Below are 21003 nucleotides of genomic sequence, written 5' to 3' on the forward strand. Positions count from 1 at the left end.
ACACACACACAGACCTCTCCTTAGATAATATATATTAAAAATAAAACTCCAATTCAGGGTACAAAAACAGAGCAAAGGCACTTGGCGTGGGAATGGAGGGGTAACCCCCTCATAGGCAATACTGAGATGGCCTGAAAAATGGGGATTCTGGTGGTACTCTGGGGGTGAAGCCCTGAGTCCCCCAAGCGAAGGCAGGAGGGAGAAAGGCAGAGGCCAGTGTGGGAGGCAGGGACTCCGGCAGGTCCCCTATCGAGTGTGGCCAGTCTCCCTCTCTCAAGGCCTCTGGGGTGTGAGACGCTGTGGCAGCCGTGGGGGTGGGGGGCCCTCGCATCCTTCCCCCATTCCTCTCTTCATGAAAGGCCTGAGGGTTACAAGAGGGAGACAAGAAGAGATGTAGGAAAGGGGCTGAGAGAGCAGAGATAGGCGGGGGACAGGACTGCGGCAGACAGGGGACTGTGGGACAGGGCACGCCCCCCACCCCACCCCCCACCCGCCGAGAACAGCACCCCGGCCCCAGCTCTTGACTCACCCGTCTGAACAGAGCGCTCAGGTGCAGCCAGGTTGGGCGATAGAGTTCCTCCAAGCTGAGACAGGAGGGGTCTCAGGCGGCAAAATTCCTCCTCTAACTCCTGGAGGGGATCATAGGTGAGGGTGCCTTTCCTCCTGCGGCCTGCCCCAGGTCCCCTGCCCCCAGGTATACCTCTAGCTGCTTGACAGCCTCCTCTAGGCTGAGCAGGTTCTCCTGAATCTCCTGAATCTGCGCTGGGCCTGGGGGACCACCACCAGGCACCTCATCCCCATCCCGGGGAGGCCCCAGTCCACCGTCTTCCTCAGCAGGCAACAGGAGCCGTTTCAGGGACAGCACTGGCCAAGGCAACGGGGACAGGGTCACAGAGGCAGGGGCCAGGACTCTGGATGTGTGAGGAGGGCTGAAGACAAGGGCCAGCTGGGAGCTGGGGGATGAGGGTAGATACCATTCCAAAGGGTTAGGATGGGGCAGGGGGCCTGAGGTTGGGGAAGCTGAACTCAGCATCCAGGGTGGGAGAGGAGCTGAAAAGAAAGTGATTTGGGCCACCCAGGATGGTGTGGGCAGGGCAGTTTCTTGACTCAGAGAAATCTGAGAGATGGAGCCTTTCTCTAGTTCAAAGAGGCACCGTTTGGCTAACTACTGGGCCTGGAGGGTGCAGAGCTGGCCTACCTTTCCGAAGGGCTGTGGCAGCAAGCTGGCCCTCTGGGCCTGGTCTGCAGAAGGGCAGGAGGTCACTGAGGATGCGCTCTGTCCGGGCTGGGCAGGCAGACAAAGACAGCTCAGATCCTGCCTGGTTTCAGGTGACCTCCCCCAGCCGGTGACCTTGGGACTTACCATCAGCTGGAGGAATCTCTCGGCCTCCCGTGCCATTCTCAGAGCTGCTGAGCAGGGGTTCTCGGGTGCTAGGGAGGAAAGGGATGGGTGACCCCCACATTCTGGTCCCCAGGGAGTGGCGGGGGCCAGGGGACAAATAGCTGGAGGAGGCCTGAACAATAGGAGACAGAGGCCTAGAGATAGGAGGCGGCTGTGATGAAGTCAGCACACACCCAATTTATACATGCTTATGCACGTGTGTGCACGGAGACAGGGATGCACAGGGAAACTGTGTCTCCATTCCCTGGCTCTCCAGCTCCCTTTGAACCCTTACCTGCTTGGGCTGGGCCGGGGCTTGGGGCGGGAGGCAGGGGCAGGGACCTTCAGGGATCCGGCAGTCTCAGTGATGAGGGCACACCAGCTGGGGAGACAGGCCAAGACCAGGGGCTTTCAGCACAACTAAACCCCGTCCAGGGCACACACCGCCACACCATCCCCGGGGACTCTCACTTCTTGCGCTCCGACGAGGTCTGTGCCACCAGCTCATATATCTGGGCCTCCTGGTCCCAGGTAAAAATGACGTAGAAAGCTTTGTGATCTGCATACGGAGGGGAGAGATGGGGCTTGGAGCTGGGCTCCCAGTATGTCCCCTCTTGGGACATACTGCTACTTTCCCCTTACGTAATATAGTTTACACTCACTGTCCTGCTAATACCGAGGTCTTCCTCCACAGCCCTGATCACCGGGCCACACTGCCTAGGCTGCCTTCACCTGTAGAGAGCCTCCCCAGCCCCACCCACCATCAGTGGCCCCAGCACAACTTCTCAGCAACACTCGCCAAACCCTCTGCCCCGGCCGGGGTTCTGCCTTTTGTCCCAACCAAGTACCTATGACTCCTGAATAGGAGCCAGCGTTGTGAAAAAAAATCTCCACGGGGCAGACCATGCTTCTCTATCAATACGGGCAGTTCTCTCTATTTTCATTTATTTTTAGTTTCTTTTTCTTTTTTGAGGCAGGGTCTCTCTGTGTAGCCCTGGCTGACCTGGAACTCACTCTGTAGACCAGGCTGGCCTCTGCCTCCCAGGTGCTGGAATTAAAGGTGTGCGCCACTAAGCCTGGCTCTATTTTTAGCCAGGCTGACCTCAAACTCATCTTGCCTTAGCCTCTCGAGTACCAGGATGGCAGTGTAAGCCGCCACATTAGCCACCCTTAGTCCTGCCCATTCCTGCCTCTTAGACCTTCCTCAGTCTCCGTCTCTTTCCAGAGTGGGCGCTATGGCTCTTAGAGAGTTCCACTCCCTAATGACCTGCCCCCGCTCACCAGTGGCCACCTCTCGGGTCATGGCTGAGGTGAGCCGGAGCACAGGCCGCAGCATGGTCTTGCCGTCGGGCGTGGGTGTGAGCGTCCGGCTGTGGGACTTGAGCAGCAGCCTCTCATCCTGGCGCTGCAGCAGCAGTAGCAGGTCGTCCAGCAACAGCACGTGGACCTCTGTGGGTGAGGCAGCAAGATCACACCGGACCTCCGTGACCCCAAGGCCTCCTCCTTCCCCTGGCTAGAGGGAGCACCCACCTACAGCCTTGTCTTTGGTTACCCGCCACGTCAGCGGACCTTCGTGGACCAACTTCTTCTTGGTGATGTCCAGGTTCTGAGGCGGGAAGGAGCCATGGTCAGCTAAGTGGCAGGAGGGGACACAGAGGGAGGGGAAGGCAGCAAGTAGAACAGCCAAGGACCGGGGGTGAAGTCAGGGTCACCATGGACACACATCTGGGAAGCAGGTGGGGACAGATGTTCCCTGGGTGCATTCTCAGCTGTGTTATATGTAAGAATCCCCTGGGCAGCAAGGTCAAGGTGAGCCGAGGGGAGGCAAAAGCGACTGGGTTCACCTTGAACTCGCTGAGCATAGGGTCACTGCTCTGCCGCAGGTGAGTCAAGTCCAGGCGCCGCTGGTAATCCTTGAGCCGCTACGGCAGAGAGAGGGAGGTTACAAGGGGCGAAGCCAGGTAGGTACAGGGGCTGCCCCTCGGTGACTCTAAGGTGGGTGAGCAAGTGGCGAAGCAAGGCCAATTTCCAAGGGACAAGCTGAGGTCAAGATCTGACCTCCAGTAATCCTGAGAGGAAGATGCTAAGGGCCAAATGACCCCCGGACATTGACCCTGAGGGGGCAAAACCTCTGAGCAAGGTGACAGTATGTCCCCCACCATGCCCTGTCCCTGGTGGAGCCATTCCCGGGCTCACCAGCAGATCCTCCATGTCACGAACAGCCTGGTTGACATGGTGCAGAATCTCACGGCAGCACTCAGCTGCCAGCTCCACTTTCTCCCGTTCCGCAGGCTCTTCTGCAGGCAAGGCCAGAGGCGTAAACCCCCACCCTGGCATGTCCCGACCCAGCGGTCATGGTCAGGGGAAGGCCTGGGGACTACCTGTGTTCTGCTCAATGCTCTGCAGCAGCAGTGGGTACTTGGTCAGCCGCTGCATCTCAGTGGGGATCATGTCCTTTAACTGCAGGCGTCTGCATCGGGGGCGGCTCTCAGCTTCCTAGGGAATCGAACAGCACCGGGGTGGCCCAGGGCCATGCCCAGAGCCCTTCTCTCCTAAGAGCCGGCGTTCAGCTCTAGCCTTCCTCCCTCACTCTCAGAACACCATACTGTACTCTTTGTCCCACCACACCTGCACAAAGGCACAGAACCGGGGCTCCTTGCGCTGTTTGGCTTTGAGCTGCTCTAAAGCGAATGACTGGCGGCTGCAGAAGCGGGAGGAGATCTTCTGGAACCACGAGCCCTCCGCACCATCGAACTGCAGGGAGATTCAGGCAAGGGAAGGTCTCGGATGGGGCTGTCAAAAACAGTCTTGTACAGAGATGGAAGCCTAAAGTGGGACAGGCCCGGGGCCCAGACTGCTGGGGGATATGGGGAGAAGACCAAGAGGCAGTGTCAGGGGCCATGCAGGGGCACCCTCACCCGGGCCAGTAGCACATCACCGATCTCCTCAATGAGGTAGCCGCTCTCTTGTCTCCGCTTCATCAAGTGATCAAGGAACAGGGCTGTGGGGGACACAGGAAAGGAGGCGTTACGTTGGAGCCCAGGAGATGGAATCGCCTGGTTGGAGAGGCTGCTGGCTCAGGCTGCAGCTGTGTCTGGTCCTTTGTGGGGCTGGCGAGCTGTCATACCCACTTCACATGCTTGTTCAGTGTGTGTGTGCCTCTGGGGTGGATGCTGTGGGTGTCGGGAGTATGAGCCCTAGGAGTGGGTCAGAGACTGTGGCAGGTACTCAACGGAGGCCTGGAAGGAGGGAGCTGATGGCAGGATGTGGCCAGGGAGGGGGGCTGTGGCTGGCACTCACAGTGCACCTCAATGAGCTCATCCAAGCTGGGAAAGATGTTCTGCAGCTCTTCCAGAGGGAAGAAGCCCCCATCCGCCATGGGCTGGTAGAAGAGGTCATGGAGTACCCGTAGCATGCGCACGTGAGCTGCTTCCGTCACCAGCAGCTCTGTGGGCCCAAAGAGGAAGCATCATTAGGGAGGATGCGAGCTCAAGGGGAAGGTTCGAAGGCTTTGATCCCAACACTCAGGAGGCAGAGGCAGGCAGATAGATCTCTGTGAGTTCAAGGCCAGCCTGCTTTACAGAGTGAGTTCCAAGACAGCCAGGACTACACAGAGAAACCTAGTCTCAAAGAAACAAACAAACAAACAAAAAGCTGAAAATGAAAAGCCTAAGAAGGACAGAGGGGAAGCAGTTTCATATTGTTTCTGGTTCCTTTTTTCTTTTTTTTTCTTTGTTTTTAGAGACAGAATCTCTCGATGTAGTCCTGGAACTTGCTATGTAGTCCAGTCTGGCCTGGAGCTTATAGAGATCCGCCTGCTACTGCCTCCCAAGGGCTGAGATTAAAGTAAACATCCTTCTTTAAAAACTTACATTAATCATGTGCATGCATGCACACGCGCGCACATGCACGCGCGCGCGCGCACACACACACACACACACACACACACACACACACACACACACACACACAGGATATGCATGCACACACACCTGTGGAGGTCGGAGGACACCCTGTAGGGGTGGCCCTCTCCCAGCATGTGGGTGGATCCTAAGCACCTTTTACCCACTAAGCTACCTCATGGGTCCTGGCCTTGAGCTTCTGATCCTCTTTCCCTTTGACCCCCTGACCCTCCCCAGGCTATCCCCAGGGATAAGAGTGGCTGCCTGAGCTGCTGCACTGTCTTTGGAAGCAGGGCTCTGACAGCGGCCCTGGCTTTCACTGAGTCTCTCCTGCAGCCATGCATCCAGCTGCTCTCCATTGGGAAGTAGCTGCTCTCACACTCCAGGTCTCTGCCTCAGCCAGCATGGCATCCCTGACTGCTGCAGGACTCAGGGGTAGCACTCACCACTGATGACCTCTTGCCGCTTCACTTGGCTTTTGGGCAGGCTGAGCAGGGTGTCTGGGGGCACCAGTTCCCTCCAGCCGGGAGGCTCCTCGGGTTCCAGTTCCAGGCCTGACCGTCCTGGTTCCCCATCATCTCCAGGCTCGGGGCTGTGGAGAGAGGCCTTGTTAGGCTATAGCCTGGAATAACCCAGGAGAGCCCCTTGCTCCTCAGTTATAAGCCCTCTGTGGCCTCAACATTTGACGCCTCTAGGCGGCCCATGATGCAGACCAATCAATCCCCAGTTCTCTGGACAGCAGTGGCCCCTCCCAACTCCTCAGTGGCCTATGTTGTCCGTAGCTTGCCCTCAGCAACCTCAGCCATTGGCTGTCTATTTTCTTGAGAGTCTAGCATCAACCCACCACCTCCCAACTCGCTAAGCTTCCTCAGCCAATAAGGGGGAAGTGACGTACGTGGCTCGTCGGGTAGGGCCAAGCACGGCCGTGGCGGAGCTGGGGTCCATGTCCACGTCGCTCCGGGAGCGGCCCCCACCCCGGCCCTTAGCCCCGAGGCTGCCCCGGGAAGGTCGGCGGCGGTCACTCACCCGGAGGCTCTCTGAGCGCCCCAGACGCCCTGATAGCCTGGACCCCAAGGCCAAGGACAGAGTCAGGCAGAGGTCGGGACAGAGACAAGGAGAGACCAGGACAGGGACAGTGACAGGGAAGACCAGGACAGGGACAGGGGAGACCAGGACAGGGACAGGGACAGGAGACCAGGACAGGGACAGGAGAGACCAGGACAGGGACAGGAGACCAGGACAGGGACAGGAGACCAGGACAGGGGCAGGGGAGACCAAGACAGTGACAGGGAGACAGGACAGGGACAGGAGACAGGGACAGGAGGACCATGACAGGGACAGGGACAGGAGACAGGACAGGGACAGGAGACAGGACAGGGACAGGAGACAGGACAGGGACAGGAGACCAGGACAGGGACAGGGGAGACCAAGACAGTGACAGGGAGACAGGACAGGGACAGGAGACAGGGACAGGAGGACCATGACAGGGACAGGGACAGGAGACAGGACAGGGACAGTAGACAGGACAGGGACAGGAGACAGGACAGGGACGAAACAAGCAACAGAAGAGAGAAGAGAGTCAGAAGTAGTAGGACTTGGGGAGGTACCTGGGGGTGGGAGTGGCCAGGAAGGGGACTGAAACTTGGTGGGGGGATGGAAACCCATTGTGGCCAGACCCTCCCTTCCCTAAGGTGGGGGTGGGGAAAAGGGACAAGGAGAAAGGATTTCCATACTTAGCTCAATCAGGAGGGTGACATACCTACCCACCCCTCCCCTCACAGGGGGTGAAGAGGAGGAGGTGGCCATGGGGAGGGGGAGGGGCTGGGAGAGATGGGGGAGGGCCAGCCCTCCCCCCACCCAGGGCCCAGGCACCCACCTCTTCCACCTTCTGGGGAGAGAGGGCACAGGGTCAGAGGTGGACCAGGTGTGCCCCAACCCGGCTCCCCATCCCCATCATGGGGGTCCCCAAAGCAGCGGCACAAGGACGGGCAGGGGGCAGAGCCTGCCCCCCAACTGTGTGGGGGACAAGGCCCCCAGGACACAGCATGGAGCACAAAGGGCAAGGGACACCAGGAGCAGGGCCACAAGGGAGGCGGAGTTTATGGGAAGAGGGGGAGGATGGAGAATGAAAAGAGAAGCTGGGGGGGGGGGGGAGAAAACCTGGCCAGAGAGAAGGCCCTACACGGAAGATAGAGATAAAGAAGGGGAGCAACAGAGAACAAGGGAGGAGGAGGAGAAGGAGAAGGGGAAAGAAAGGGAGCAGGCAAGGATGGAAGGAAGGCCCAGAGATAGGCAGACAAGAGAGGGGCCAGCAGGCACAAACGATGGCGATGGCGGCGGCAGCAACCCCAAGCTCCCGCCCTGGCCCCTACACGGCCCCCGCCCTGCCCAGGCCCTCCCAGCACCACGTGGCGGACACCTCTCTGTCTCAGCGCTCTCCTCCGTGCTCTCTGGGGGTGCCAGGGGCTCCAGGCTTGTAGGGCCCTGTGGGAGTGTGTTCCCTAGCTCCTGGGGGGTATCCACACCTGTGGGGAGAGGGGGAACAGAGCTGGTTGGAAAGCTCTGATACGGTGATCAGATCAACCCTGTAGCTGCCCATCTCCCTGGCTGGAAGACACTCAGCCCTGGTAGTTACCGCCTATTTGCTCAGTACTCAATATGAGTCAATAGACACGGTCAGTCCTTGGAGAACCCGGGAGGAGGGCTAGAGCTGTAAGCGGGGAGTTGTCACAGAACTAGGGTGCCTCTGTTCGAGCCAGAGGCGGGAGGGGACTGTCTCCCGCTGACTCCTGACAGGGGAGTGGTTCCCAGAACACAGCACAGTAGGCTGCAGGAGGGATTTGAACCCAGGCTAGACAAGCTTCTGGGCTCCAAGGGGCTCAGATAAGACAGACTTGGAGCTCCAGGGAGAAGGAGAGAGTAAATTCACGGGGCATTAGGGTTCACTATCCAAGAGGACATGAACTTAATCTGGAGGGTGGGCAAGCTTCACTCAGGTGCTTGGAAATGGAACCCAGGGACTGATGGCGGCAGTGTGACTGTAGGGTTAGGAGGGACATGGCTCATCGACACAGCGCGTGCCTAGAACCCACTGGGGAGGGCCAGGGGCACGGCTCAGGGGCAGACAGCTTGCCTAGAAGCTGTAAGGCAAGAGTTTCAATTCCCGGTGCTGAAAAAACAAAACAAAACAAAACAACAACAACAAAACAAAAAACCTAGTTCGGGGACAGAGGTCAGAACCCAAGAAGAAAGCTATGGAAAGGGGAAACTGAGGCGGGGGCAATCACTACTCCTGACCAGGAGCTGGGAAAAGATGCTAAGAACAAAGGAGAGATCCCAAAGGGGACAGAGATTTCCATCTGAGTGAGGGTTGAGGGGCTGGTGGCATTCCTGTCCTGACTTAGAAACGCTCACCTGGTTCTCGGTGGTCGGGGCTGTCCACAGACAGAGGGTGCAGAGAGATTCCTGGGTTGTCCTGCCCAGGAGTCCCAACAGTCCTGTCTCGAGAAGGCATACCCAGGCCTCCCTTCCGGTCTGGAGGGCCTGGCTTCTCTGCTAGGGAGACAGCAAGGAAGAAAGGGAAAATGAGAAAAAAGATGCTTCTAATCCCATCTGCTACTATACCCCAGGGGAACTAAGATACTGTTCTTAACCTTCTTCCTCACCACAGGAGACCCCTCCCTTCTTACTCAAGGTTCAGGAGCTCCCTACATACAATCTTCTCCCTCAGACCCAGGCATCCAGGACCCACCCTTCCTCAGACCCAGGGATCCAGGACCCAACCCTCAACCCCCAGACCCAGGATGGATACCCTAGCTACAAGTCCATTACCATCAACCTCGACCTTTAGATGTCGAAAATCTGAAGCTGAAACAAAAGAGCGGGGCAGTGAGCTGGAGTGGTCTGAGACCAACAGATTATGCAGGGCTGAGGCTAGCCCTCTTACCAGGTGGCTCTCCTCGGTTCCAACGAGTAGGATCTAGGATACTACTCAGCCCTTTCTTTGTCTTGGGGGGCTCGTCTGACCGTCGATTCCCCATCACCTGTGGGAGGATGAGGAAAGGGAAGGCTAACATTTCCAAAATGACACAAAGCAAAAAGTGACTCCAGGTGTCCAGTGGTCTCTAGGCTTCCCCAGGGGCATTCCCAGAGAGGAGGGGGCCAGACTTAACCTCAGCACCTTTTTCCGGAAGAAGTTCCTCCCTGACTTCTTGTCCCCACTCTTGGTCCGAACCCCAAGGTGGCGCATATACAGGCTGATGGCAGTGACCACAGCGGCACTGAGGGAAGGAGACAGCGAGGTGAGGCCCCCCCGTGACCGGTACACAGGAGCACGCTGTGTCCCCAGAGACAAAGACACAGTCCCCCACAACCCCTCAGCCACTTCCTGTGGTTACAGGAAAGGGGTGGCTCGCAAAGCCAGGGGCAAGGGTGCTGCTCCAGGGGCCATCTGCCTTTCTTTCCCCCAACTCTCCACGGCCATCACCTCTTTTCTTCATCTGTAGAGATGGTATGTCTGCAGAGAAAAGAAAGAAATTTACAATAAAACCATGAAGCCTGGCTTCCCTGTCCACCGGGAAACACTTCTAGGCTGCTACCTCTTTAGAAAATAGGGTAAGGAGAAAAAAGGCAAACGGCCTAGGAGGGCCTTGGAAGGTCCATTCCAGAGGATACAAGTGCTAGGTCTGAACACGTGACCATGGACAAGACCCAGAAACTCCAGTGGGACCCCAAAGTTATAAGAGTCCGGCTAAATGAAAACTCTAGGTGGGGCCAGAACACAGACACTAAGGCTGACACGGAGGGAGATGCCTGACTCCCACTCACTGCATTTCTTCCAGGTGGGAGAGCAGCCGTTCCGCAACATGCCGCTCCCGGGCTTCATAGTTGCCTCGGTCTTTCCCGATCCAGGGCTCCAGCAGGCTCAGCTCCTGCTCCCAGGGTGTCATGCCCATGAGCCTCTTGGAGCGGAAGTCCTCCAGCTGCCGGCTCACGGCTGCCTGCTGGCTCTGTACCACTTCTTGCATGAACCGCCTCTGGACATCCTCAGAGAGGAGGTCAGGCCGTGTGCGGTCTACAGACATGCACGCAAGGGCTAGTGACCATGTCCCAGGGCCTGCCTCCCATTTCGGGTCACTGTTCCCACCCACCCATGGATTCCAGTGTTTCCCTGGGCTGCCGCCACCGAGAATGAATGAGTGACTCATGGCTTCTGTCCCAGGGGTCTCCTGGGAGGCACACCCCTGCCACAGACCCTCCCTTATCCCCAGACCCCTCTTCTCCTTACCAAGTTCAAAAGCGACGTTAGGGGGGACCGGTACCCGGAGAACCTGCTCAGAGGGGACAGGGGTGAGGTGGCGGAAGGTGCACCCCAGGAGGCCTTGGTGGGAAGGGTCTGAGGGAAAACACTGGGGAGGTCTGAGGGAAAACACCAGGTTGGTGGTCACCTCCATAGGTGGACACTGGGAGGCACATCATGACTCTCCAGAGCTAAAAAGGGGTAAGGGACAGGACAGCAGGAAGGTGTCTCTCACCGCAGTCTTGTCCAGGAAGCTATGATAGAAGTCAAGGAAGGCCTTCTTGGCTTCTTTGGGGCCCAGTGAGCTCAGCATATCCGCATGCAGGCAGCAGAGCTGGGGACACACACACTGTGACTCTCTTTCCTGGCCCCACAACCGCACTCCCTCTTTGGAGAGACTAAGTGGTTTTCTGACCTCCTCTGCGAAGCGCACCCTGACCTCTACCCCAACTGCCTAGGCCCATCTCCCTTGCCCACTCCCCAGGATCACTGCTATGAAGTCTTCCTTTTCCCTTTACAATTCTTACTACTAGCTATTCTGAGGATTTGGGGTACACCAGAGGCCATGCTGAGCCCTTCATACACATATACACATGTAGGAACCTGTCCCATCCGACCATCACTATCACCATTTTGTAGGGAACACTGAACCCAGGCATAGCAGTGCATGGCTATAATCCTATCACTTTCCAGGTAGAAGCGGGAGGATCAGGAGTTGGAGGTCATCCTTGAACACATAGTGAGTGTGAGGCCCGACTACAGACCCTGACTGCTTCAAAAAAAAAAAAAAAAAAAGATGGTCTTGAGCAAACCAGAGGAGGGGCTGTAGAGAGGGTTCCGGAGGGAAGCATAGGCATCACGGATATAATGAGCACCGAGTCTGCATCTCTAGCTCCTACATAAAAACCAAGCCTGGCAGCCTGTGCCCGCAATCTCTGGGGTCGGGTTCCAGGAGCTCACAGCTCAGCAGCCTTATCAAACAGATGAGCTCCCCGATCACAAGACCAGAGAGGTGGCTCAGTGGTGCCCACTACCAAGCATGATAGGTGGTGGTGGTGGTCAATCCCTGGGAAATGAATAGTAGAAAGACAGAAGTGACTCCTGGAAATTGTCCTCTGACTGCCATACATATGCTATGGCATGCATGTACCTCACACATATGTCCATACACAAAATAAATTAAAATATAATAAAAATTTAAAAAAGAGCTGAATGTGGTAGCACAGGTCTTTTATCCCAACATTTTGGGAGGCAAAGGCAGGAGGATCTCTGTGAGTTCAAGGCCAGCCTGATCTACATAGTGAGTTACAGGACAGCCAGAGCTACATATTAGAAAGACTCTGTCTCAAAAAAACCAAATAAAGGGGGATGGAGAGATGGCTTAGAGGTTAAGAGCACTGGCTGCTCTTCCAGAGGTCCTGAGTTCAATTCCCAGCAACCACATGGTGACTCACAGCCATCTGTAATGAGATCTGGTGCCCTCTTCTGGCCTGCAGGAATACATGCAGACAGAACCCTGTATTATGATAAATCTTTAAAAAAAAAAAAACAACAAAAAAAAAAACAACAACAAATAAAACCAGGAGGTGGTGGCACATGCCTTTAATCCCAGCACACGGGATGTAGAGGCAGGTGGATCTCAGTAAATTCGAGACCAGCCTGGTCTACAAAGTGAGTTCCAGGACAGCCAGGGCTACACAGAGAAGCCCTGTCTTGGGGTGGGTGTGGGTGGGTGGGACTTAAAAAGGAGAAAGGTAGAGAGAGATCAAGGAAAGACACCCAATGCTGACCACTGGCCTCTACACGACACATGTACACATACATACACACACACACACACACACACACACACACACACACACACACCCATATGAACACATATATAGACCACATATTACATTAAAAAAATTAAAATAAAAATAACAAGGCCTTGGGGTAGAGTGCTTGCCTAGGACAGCTAAGGCCCTGGGTTCAACACTCAATACCAACAATAAATAAATAGGCCTGCTCAGTGTTACAATGGTAAAGTTGGATTCAAACGCAGGCAGCTTGTCTCTGACTGTCTATAAACACCGTGAGCAGTCTGTCTGGGGTACAGAGCAGGTTCTGATTCCAGTGTGCTCAAGGGCAGTGCACAGTGAGAGCTGGACAAACAGATAAGTAAGTGGACAGGTGAGGCTCCCTCATTCATGCCAGGTATCTCCTCAGGTTGCTGGTATGCCAGCCTTGGATGGGTGACCCTGAAAATGCAGAAGGACTCTGCCTGTCCTGGATCCCACAGCTGCTGCCTGGGGTGCAGGTGACATGTCCTTACATGTGTTTGAGGACTCACTCCAGTGCAGGTAGAACTTTTTATATTTATTAGCTTCAACAGACCTATGTTTATTCTCCTCATCCCCACCCCCAAAATATGGTGGGGAGCAGAAACTGCATAAAGACAACTCTTACAGTGCCAACTGGGTTGCTTCAGTTCCCACATCCCTAAGATAGAGCAGCTAGCACAGTCCTTGAGTTAAGTAAGGTCTAGGATCAGAAACGCTTAGGCAGGGGACAGCGTCCATGTGCCTGGGGAGAGGCAGCTGCTTTTCTGAAGGATGTAGATGGGGGAGAGTGTATCAATTTCTCAATTTTCTAAAGCTTGGTATCAGGACTTGCAGTTCACGTCTTTTTGTCTTGAGACAAGGTCTCATGTAGCCCAGGCTGGCCTCATACTTGCGATGCAGCTGAGGATAACCTTGAATTCCTGATCCTTTTCCCTTCTCCTGCTGAGAGCTGGGATTACAGGCCTGGATCACTGTTTGTTTTATGTGGTGCGGAGGCTAAAACCCAGGGCTCTGTGCGGGCTAATCGTGTATTCTACCAACTGAGCTAGATCCAGCATACCCTTCTCTCTTCACCCCTGGGTATCCCAGCCCATTCTTTTAGTCTCCTAGTTTTCTAGGGGAGCCACAGTGCATCTTCAGTCTGGACAAGTGGCTTGTGCTGGGTGCTATTGAGTCTTTTTAGGAAAGGACCTAGCCCCCCGCCCCCCACCTAATAACACCGATTCCCCACCTACCCCACCAGTGCTGTGGCTTCTGCTGAATCCGGGGCTAGGGTTTTCTACTCTACAGGTGTTTCTGGACCGCATGGTTCTATATCTGCATCTTCCAGTATCTTCTGCCTAGCCCTGGGAGTTTCTTTTATTTGAAGCCAGGTCTTGCCATGTAGCCTTAGCTGACCATGAAGGTATGGCAATTCTCCTGCCTCAGCCTTCCACATGTTAGGATCATAGGTGTCACACCAGGCTCAGGAAGTTTTTTAGGTTAGCAACCACATAGGGTTTGCCTGGGTATTTGGATCAAGGTCTGCGGTGCGCTCCAGGTCTGAGATGGCTAACAGCACCAAATGCCTGACTAATGACACACACTGAGAGGGCCTCGCTGGGTACCCCTCTGAGGCCCCCTGGGTGAGTGGCAGTGTTACCAGTTAGAGACGCTGCCACAGGCCTAGTAGGGGACAGGACATGGTTTCTGCCAGGATGCTGGGTTCCATTGACTCCTACTGTGTGTACTCACGCCTGGGCTCACTGCTTACTGAGGCTCACCAGGACATCTGCAAGCCTGTCAAGATCACATGCCTGCTTTCTCCATCTTGTCTGTGGTCCAATTTCTCAAACTTACGCCGTGTTCTGGATTTTCCAGAGCCTCTAAGCTGACCCTCACTCATCTATGGTCTGTTCAACCTCATTCCTCCTCTGTCCCTCACATCTCCCCCTGTATCCTTACCAGGGGTCCTGGCTCGAACTGCAGGGCCACATGCTGCAGGAGGGCCATGAGGTGGGCTGGGCGTCGCTTGACATGCTCCAGGCTCTGGAACTGGCTGTTTTGATCTTCTGAGTTCTGGAGGGTGGAGACAAGGAGCTGAGTACCACAGGGGAAGAACAGGCATCTTAGGCTTGCCCTACCCAGTCCCTGGCACCTCTCAATGGCTGCAAGACAGGGAAGACCCTGGGAAGTGGGGGTGGATATGTCTACACTACAACCCTGACAGTAAGGGCAGGTAGTTGGGAGGAAAGGGGTGAGTGTTATGTTGTGAGAAGGGATGGGAATCGAAGATGGATGGTGACACTCACTATGGGGTGGGAAGATAAGGGCGGCACTAGGAAGATGACAAAATGACAGACAGAGCAGAGAGGGCACGTCAAAGGACAGAGACCTGGGCCCTTGGTGGACACCTCCCCACCCTATCCTGCTCACCGCCTCCAGCTCATTCTCAAAATCCTCATCCTCAGCCCCGATGATGCTGATGGACATCAGGCCAGGCCGGGGAGGCCCTGGGGCCTGCAAGGGGAGGACATGACTTCAATCCACAGGGATCCCCACCACACAGAGCACCAGGGTCCCCTCACCTTAGCTCAGCTCTCCTCTCTGCACCGCACTCACCGCCCCTCTGGTGAATTCTTCCATCTCCGGGACTCCACAGGGCTGCAGAGAGGAGGAGGAGCGGTTAGGGGCGGGAGGAGGATGTGCCTGAGGCTGGGTAGTTACTCACAGATTCCTGGCCCAGGTGTGGAAGGTGAGTAAACACCCCCCACCCCCACCCCCAGCCTCCTTAGCTCAATGGAGCCTCTGTGTGGCCACAAAGAGTCCTTCACAAGCCAGCTGAGGCGGGGAGACCAAGGGCAGAGATGGGGGGGGGGGCGGTGCTGGAGCTCAGAGCATAGGTCCATGGGTGGGCTGGGTGGCTGTGGGTAAAAGCCACTAATCTGGGTCACTAAAGAAGGAAGGACCAGGGACCCAGGGGGCTGGCTAGTCCCTAAGGGGGCAGGACATTGGGACAAGCAAAATTAATGGAAAGGTCCTTAAGGAGGGTGTAGGAAGAGTGTGTGTGTAGGGGCTATCCTCAGATCTGTGGCAGGCCTGCGCCAGGATGTAGCCTCTGAACCCACCAGCCCCATTTCCTGTGACAGGAAGTAACAATGGTGAACCCCCAACCTCCAACTCCCTCTACACGAGAAAACAAAACCGAGTCGACTTCTGTCAGGCCCCTTGAGCTCTTGAGCCCCGCGGTTCCCCGCGGTTCCTGGCTTTCCCATCTATTGTCCCAGAAACCTGATGGGAGGAGGGCCTCAACAGCCCCCTCTCAGGTGTGTGCCGCCCCTTTCAATCCAATGTGGTAGTGGCTCCCCGGAGTCTGTGTCTCCACCTCTCCTCCCAGACCTGTCTCACCCTTCCCACCATGTGTGCCTGCCCCTCCTCTAACTCCCTGCTGCTCTTCCCCCATCTCTGTACAGCTGTCCTTCCACAGCTGGTGTGGGTTCAGTCCAGCTCCAGCCTCCCACTGTGGCATCTCATCTTTCTCCATCCCTTGTCTGCCCTATCTGTTTGTCTTTTCCATCTTCTCCCAGGTTTCTCCAGCAGCATCTTCTAGACCCTAATTGGTCTGACTAATGCTGTGTGGATGATGTCAGGAGGGAAGGAGCTGTGGAAAGAGGGGTGGGGTGGACCAGTGACGGGGGCGGGTCCTCATACCCCAAAGCTATTTATAACTCTGGGTGCCTGAGACCCACCCTTCTCCCTCTTCCATGGGCTTCCTCCTCCCTAGCACTCAGTAAGCCGTAGCTATGATTCTGATTTCTGAACAGTGATGTTTCCTGGAGTGCCCAGAGGTCATCCTTGGGGGTTCGCCCAAGCAGGCATTATTTGTATTCTGTTTCAGAAACTGTATCTGTCCATCATAAAAGCTTGGGTAATTTCAAGAACATTGTTGAGTGTTAATAAACTTGCAAACCAAGAGAGCAAAGTAATAGTAGTTATTACGAGAGCTAAACTCCTCCAACACTTAAAGAGTTGTGCCAGGCCTATATTAACTCAGTTTTTTCTTTTCTTTCTTCAAGACAGGATCTCACTCTGAAGATTGGAATCAAACTTGAGGCCATGCCCCTGTCTTGATCTCTCAAGTTCTGGTATTATAGGTGTGAAGCACTGTGTCCAGCTCTATCAATTCCATTAACTCCCGGACTACGAGCATCCCATGCTATGCTTATCGCTCTGAGAAACTGATGGCTGGAAGACCACTGTTGCCAGCCAGACCTTCTAGGCTGGAAGCCATAAGCAGACCTGGAACTCCCATGCTCATACCACTTAGCAGTAAATATGTTCAACTGAGAGATCCCAAAGGAGCCAAGGAAGGTTTGAGTGTGTAGCTCAATGACAGAATGCTTGTTTGGCATGTAAGAGGCCTTGAGTTCTAACCCCAGCAGCACCACACAGAGCAACCAGATCAACCAAAAACAAAAAACAAAACAAAACAAAAAACCCCAAAAACCAAAAGCCCAAACCCATTTCTCTTAGACCCACATCCATCTTCTCACATATGTCTTCCTTTCTTCCTTCCTTCCTTCCTTCCTTCCTTCCTTCCTTCCTTCCTTCCTCCCTCCCTCCCTCCCTCCCTCCCTCTCTCTTTTAAGATTTATTATGTATGTATACAGGTCTTACTGACCCTGCATGTATACCTGCAGACCAGAAAGAGAGGATCAGATCTCATTATACACAGTTGTGAGCCACTATGTGGTTGCTGAGAATTGAACTCAGGACCCCTGGAAGAGCAGCCAGTGCTTGATCTTAACCTTTAAGCCATCTCTCCAGCCCATCTTTCTTCCTTTCCTTTTTCTTTCTTTCTTTTTTTTTTTTTTGGTTTTTCGAGACAGGATTTCTCTGTGTAGCTTTGCGCCTTTCCTGGAGCTCACTTGGTAGCCCAGGCTGGCCTCGAACTCACAGAGATCCGCCTGGCTCTGCCTCCCGAGTGCTGGGATTAAAGGCGTGCGCCACCAGCGCCCGGCTTCTTTCTTTCTTTCTTCTTTTCTTTTCTGAGACAGGATTTCTCTGTGTAGCCCTGGCTGTCGTGGAATGCTCTCTGTAGACCAGGCTGGCCTCAAACTCAGAGATCCACCTGCTTCTGCCTCCCGAGTGCTGGGATTAAAGATGTGTGCCACTAGACCGGCTCTCACATGTGTCTTTCAAATGGCCCCTTACCTCTCATGCTTAAGTCTTTTTTAAAATGTCTTTATTAACTCACCCCCCCCCAAAAAAAAGAGAACCCAAAGAAGGTACACAATTTGAACAAATGTTCACTACAAGACCCTGATTCTCACACAGTTAATATGCATTATCTCTGCCTTTCTCATCACAATAGCATGGAACAACTGGTGTCTGAGGTGTTCTCAGTATGTGCCAGACACAGCAAAGCTGGAACACACACACACACCTAGGTCTGTTCGGGGCTCAGGCTCTGTCTACAGGTGTTAACGCATTTAATCCTCTTACTGACCCAATGAGGCCAGCATTATTTTGATTTGTTTTATCTAGGGGCCGCTATTATTCTTATTGCCATTTACAGAGGGGGAAATTGAGGCATGGCTTGCTAGGATTCAGATTCAGGCAGTCTGGTTCCACGTTCAGCACACTACACTGCTTTGAGGGATGCCCCCCTCCCCCACCCCCATCACCCTTGGGATACTAAAATCTGCATCAATGCTCTGAGACACATCAATTCTAATGGTACCTGGGAAAGCCATGTGGCTGCTGCGGCCTCAGCAGTCACCCAGAATAGACCCAGCAGTTCCAGAAGCCTGGGGTCAGAGCAGGAGGGTTTGAAAATTAAGATACAGATAAAGCTGGCAAAATGAGACTGTACAGGCAACTAACAATGTCTACCTACTACTTTGTCCGACAGATGAAGCACTTTGCACTGGAGGCTCTGGGGTGGAGGGTGGAGGGAAGTCAGGGCAGATTTAGGTTTATGCAGTGGGGGGTCCTGGAGCACACAAGGACTCCTGGGTTCTAAGGGCTCAGGGTCCCCAAGCCTTTCGACTGGATTATTCAGGTCCCCAAGAACCTCTAGGAGCCTTGAAAAACCTAAAAGAAGATCCTGGAATGAGCATGACCCCAGATTCTATTTGGTATAGTGGGCCTCAAGAATCCAGATAGATGATGATTCTAACGAGAAAAATAATGGTTTACGGGACCTCGATAGGGGTGTGTAGTGGGTTCTGTAGGGCCCTAGCTTGACCTATGAGAAACCCATGTTTATTAAAAGCTGGGATTCCGCGAAAGGATTCTTGAAACCTGAAGGGTATGTAAGATTTTATAACCTATGTAACGTGGCGGGTCTTCACGAGCCCTGAATCTTGCACGGAACGTGGCTGATCTACACAGGCGCTCAGACCTACAGCGAGTGTGGCAATGTGGATGGCAGGGAAGACGTGCAGGGTCAGGTTTGACGGCAGCCAAGGCTGCGGATCTCACCTGTCGGATGAGATGAGAAGCCACTGCAGCCTCCGGAACCGGAGCCTCCGCGCCCGAGCTCGAGGTTCCCCCACCCGCGCCGCAGAGTCGCTCTATCAGAGCCAGAGGCCACCTTTGCGCCCAGCTCCACTCCTCCCTCTGGCCGCTCTAGCCCGCCTCCTGCCACTCTCCGGCCTTGGCAACTCTACTCCTCCTGGCCGGCCGCTCTAGCTCTCCACTGAGCCACGCTGGCCCGATGAGGCCACTCTGGCCTGTCTCGGAGGGCCGGCGTTTCCGGATCTCGACTGCCCCTGTCACTCTCCCGGGCCCCGCCTCCTTTGCGGGAGTGGTGGATAGTTCCAGCGCCCGGCCAGAGCTCAATCTCAGAGCTCCAAGTCGCTCAGGTCCTAAGAACCTACTCGGACCTCGCATGGAGTCTTCCCACCTTGCCTACCTCCACAACTCGGACCTACTAAGTTCCCCACGCTTGTATACCGGCTCCCTCTGTCACCCCTGCCAACTCCTCCCGCTGTAATTGGACAACAAAACAAAACAAAAAACACCAGCAAACCAAAACCAAAACACCCATGCGCTCGACTATATCTTTCCCCCGATAGACTAATTAACCTACAAAAAACCCATGACTTCCCTTTAGGCCTCAGTCTTCCCAAATGTTTAATAAGGATATGTTTCCGGTTCTCTCCCATACAGCCATCTCCCAGAGTATAATTAATAACCGGGGGTGGGGGGGGGGAGCTTTCTGAGACGTTTTCAACGCTCTGTAACTCTCGGCTTCATAATGGCCCACAGAGATACTGTTCATTTTAGGTACTTCTAATCTAGCATCCGTGATTACAGGGACAGCGCTTAACAGCAAGCAGCTTCGAGTTCAAATCCCAGCTGCTATCTTACTTAGAGTGTAAGTCCCTATGACTCCCTGGGCCTCAGTTTCCTCACTGATAAACGGGTGTTATTGTTCTAAACTGCGCTGAATAGGTGGCAGCCTGGATCCCGACCTAGTTCATCTCCACGCTAGGTTGCTCAGGTTGGCCTCGAACTCATGGTAATCCTCCTGTCTCTGCTTCCCAAGTTCTGGGAGGACAGGCGTGCGCCCCCACGCCGGGTTTTCTCTTTGCTCTCTTTGACAGATGAGAAAACTGAGGCCCGAGGAAGGGAGGTTGCAGGCTCACTGCCCCCCCTCCCTCCGGAGGCCCTCGGCGCCGGGTCCCCTCCCTGCTCCTCCTCACTTCCCCCGGCGGCCGAGGGGGAGGATGCCGGGCGGGGCCAGGGACGATGTACCTGGTGTCCGCGCGGGGAGGTGACCGGCGGGGCGCCCGAGGTCGGGCTCGGCGATCCTGGGCCCGGCGTCCCGGCTCCGGCTTCCTGGCTCCAGCAGGCAGGAAGTCGGGGCGTTTTTCCGGAGCCCCCGCCCGCCGCCCCTCCCCGCTTCCTGCCGGCGCCCCGTGCCCGCCCGGCACCTCGGCTTCCTTCCCCTTCTCGCCCGCCCGCCCGCCCGCCCGCGGCTCCTCCTTTCCCCGCGGGTGCAGCCCCACCCGGCCCCGCCCGGCTCCCCTTTGCTTTTGTCCTCCACTGCCTCCTGCCCTGCTGCTGCCCAGCTCCTGCCCTGACCCTTCCTCTTTTCTTCCTCTTCTGAGCTTGAGACAAGGCCTCACTATGTAGCTCTTGCCGGCCTCGAACTCTCTCTGCGGACCAGGCTGCCCTCGAACTCACAGAGATCCGGCCTGCCTTTGCCTCCGGGAACGCAGAGGTTAATGTTTAAAGGCGTGAGCCACCACCGTGTCAAAGCTTGCACGCACGGCAGCTTCACTGTCTGTGACCCCACACTCTCCATACAGCACTTTCCCCGGAAGCTGTTCTCCTCCCTGGTCTCTGCATCTTTTGCACCCTGTTGCAGCTCCTCTGTGCCTTTGATCACTTTGCGCCCTTTTTCTTGCCGCTGGGTCTCTCTGGTACTTGGAGACCTCAGGCTTTGCCTTTTCCCCAACTGCTGGTTTCCCTCAGGCTCAGGCTCACTGGCCAGCCAGTTCATGTCTGCTTCTTGACTTGCCTTCTCCGTACCTTTATTCCTGCCTCTGGGGATTCCCGGCGTCTCCTCTTTGCCTGACTCATGTCCTTAACCACCTTTCTGAGTCT

At 55.2% G+C, this 21003-nt stretch overlaps 2 protein-coding genes across 7 annotated transcripts in view; one reads left to right on the top strand and one right to left on the bottom strand.

Annotated features, from left to right (window-relative positions):
* LOC114688528 (carcinoembryonic antigen-related cell adhesion molecule 1-like) overlaps positions 1-21003 on the top strand; it is an 875221-nt gene that overhangs the window by 741815 nt on the left and 112403 nt on the right. The gene's annotated exons all lie outside the window — the stretch shown is intronic.
* On the bottom strand, positions 18-20286 carry Arhgef1 (Rho guanine nucleotide exchange factor 1). Of its 6 annotated transcripts, none has more exons than XM_028861489.2 (31): positions 20149-20286; positions 15007-15048; positions 14821-14904; positions 14350-14463; positions 10818-10916; positions 10571-10613; positions 10111-10357; positions 9770-9799; positions 9464-9563; positions 9230-9326; positions 9115-9150; positions 8698-8835; positions 7703-7808; positions 7160-7171; positions 6179-6346; positions 5730-5875; positions 4682-4828; positions 4300-4382; positions 4010-4135; positions 3763-3877; positions 3578-3678; positions 3226-3303; positions 2912-2987; positions 2663-2830; positions 1853-1940; positions 1677-1763; positions 1364-1431; positions 1199-1285; positions 701-864; positions 530-629; positions 18-361 (listed from the first exon to the last, which is right to left on the bottom strand). In XM_028861489.2, the coding sequence occupies exons 2-31, from the start codon at positions 15028-15030 to the stop codon at positions 351-353; spliced, it is 2943 nt and encodes a 980-aa protein (XP_028717322.1). In that variant the 5' UTR covers positions 15031-15048; positions 20149-20286; the 3' UTR covers positions 18-350. The 6 variants fall into 6 exon arrangements, with proteins under 6 accessions (XP_028717322.1, XP_028717318.1, XP_028717323.1 ...); XM_028861485.2 differs by having other exon boundaries at positions 8698-8838; positions 20149-20234; XM_028861490.2 differs by lacking the exon at positions 7160-7171 and having other exon boundaries at positions 8698-8838.

This window comes from Peromyscus leucopus, chromosome 1 (assembly GCF_004664715.2).
Source record: "Peromyscus leucopus breed LL Stock chromosome 1, UCI_PerLeu_2.1, whole genome shotgun sequence".
Lineage (NCBI taxonomy): Eukaryota > Metazoa > Chordata > Mammalia > Rodentia > Cricetidae > Peromyscus > Peromyscus leucopus.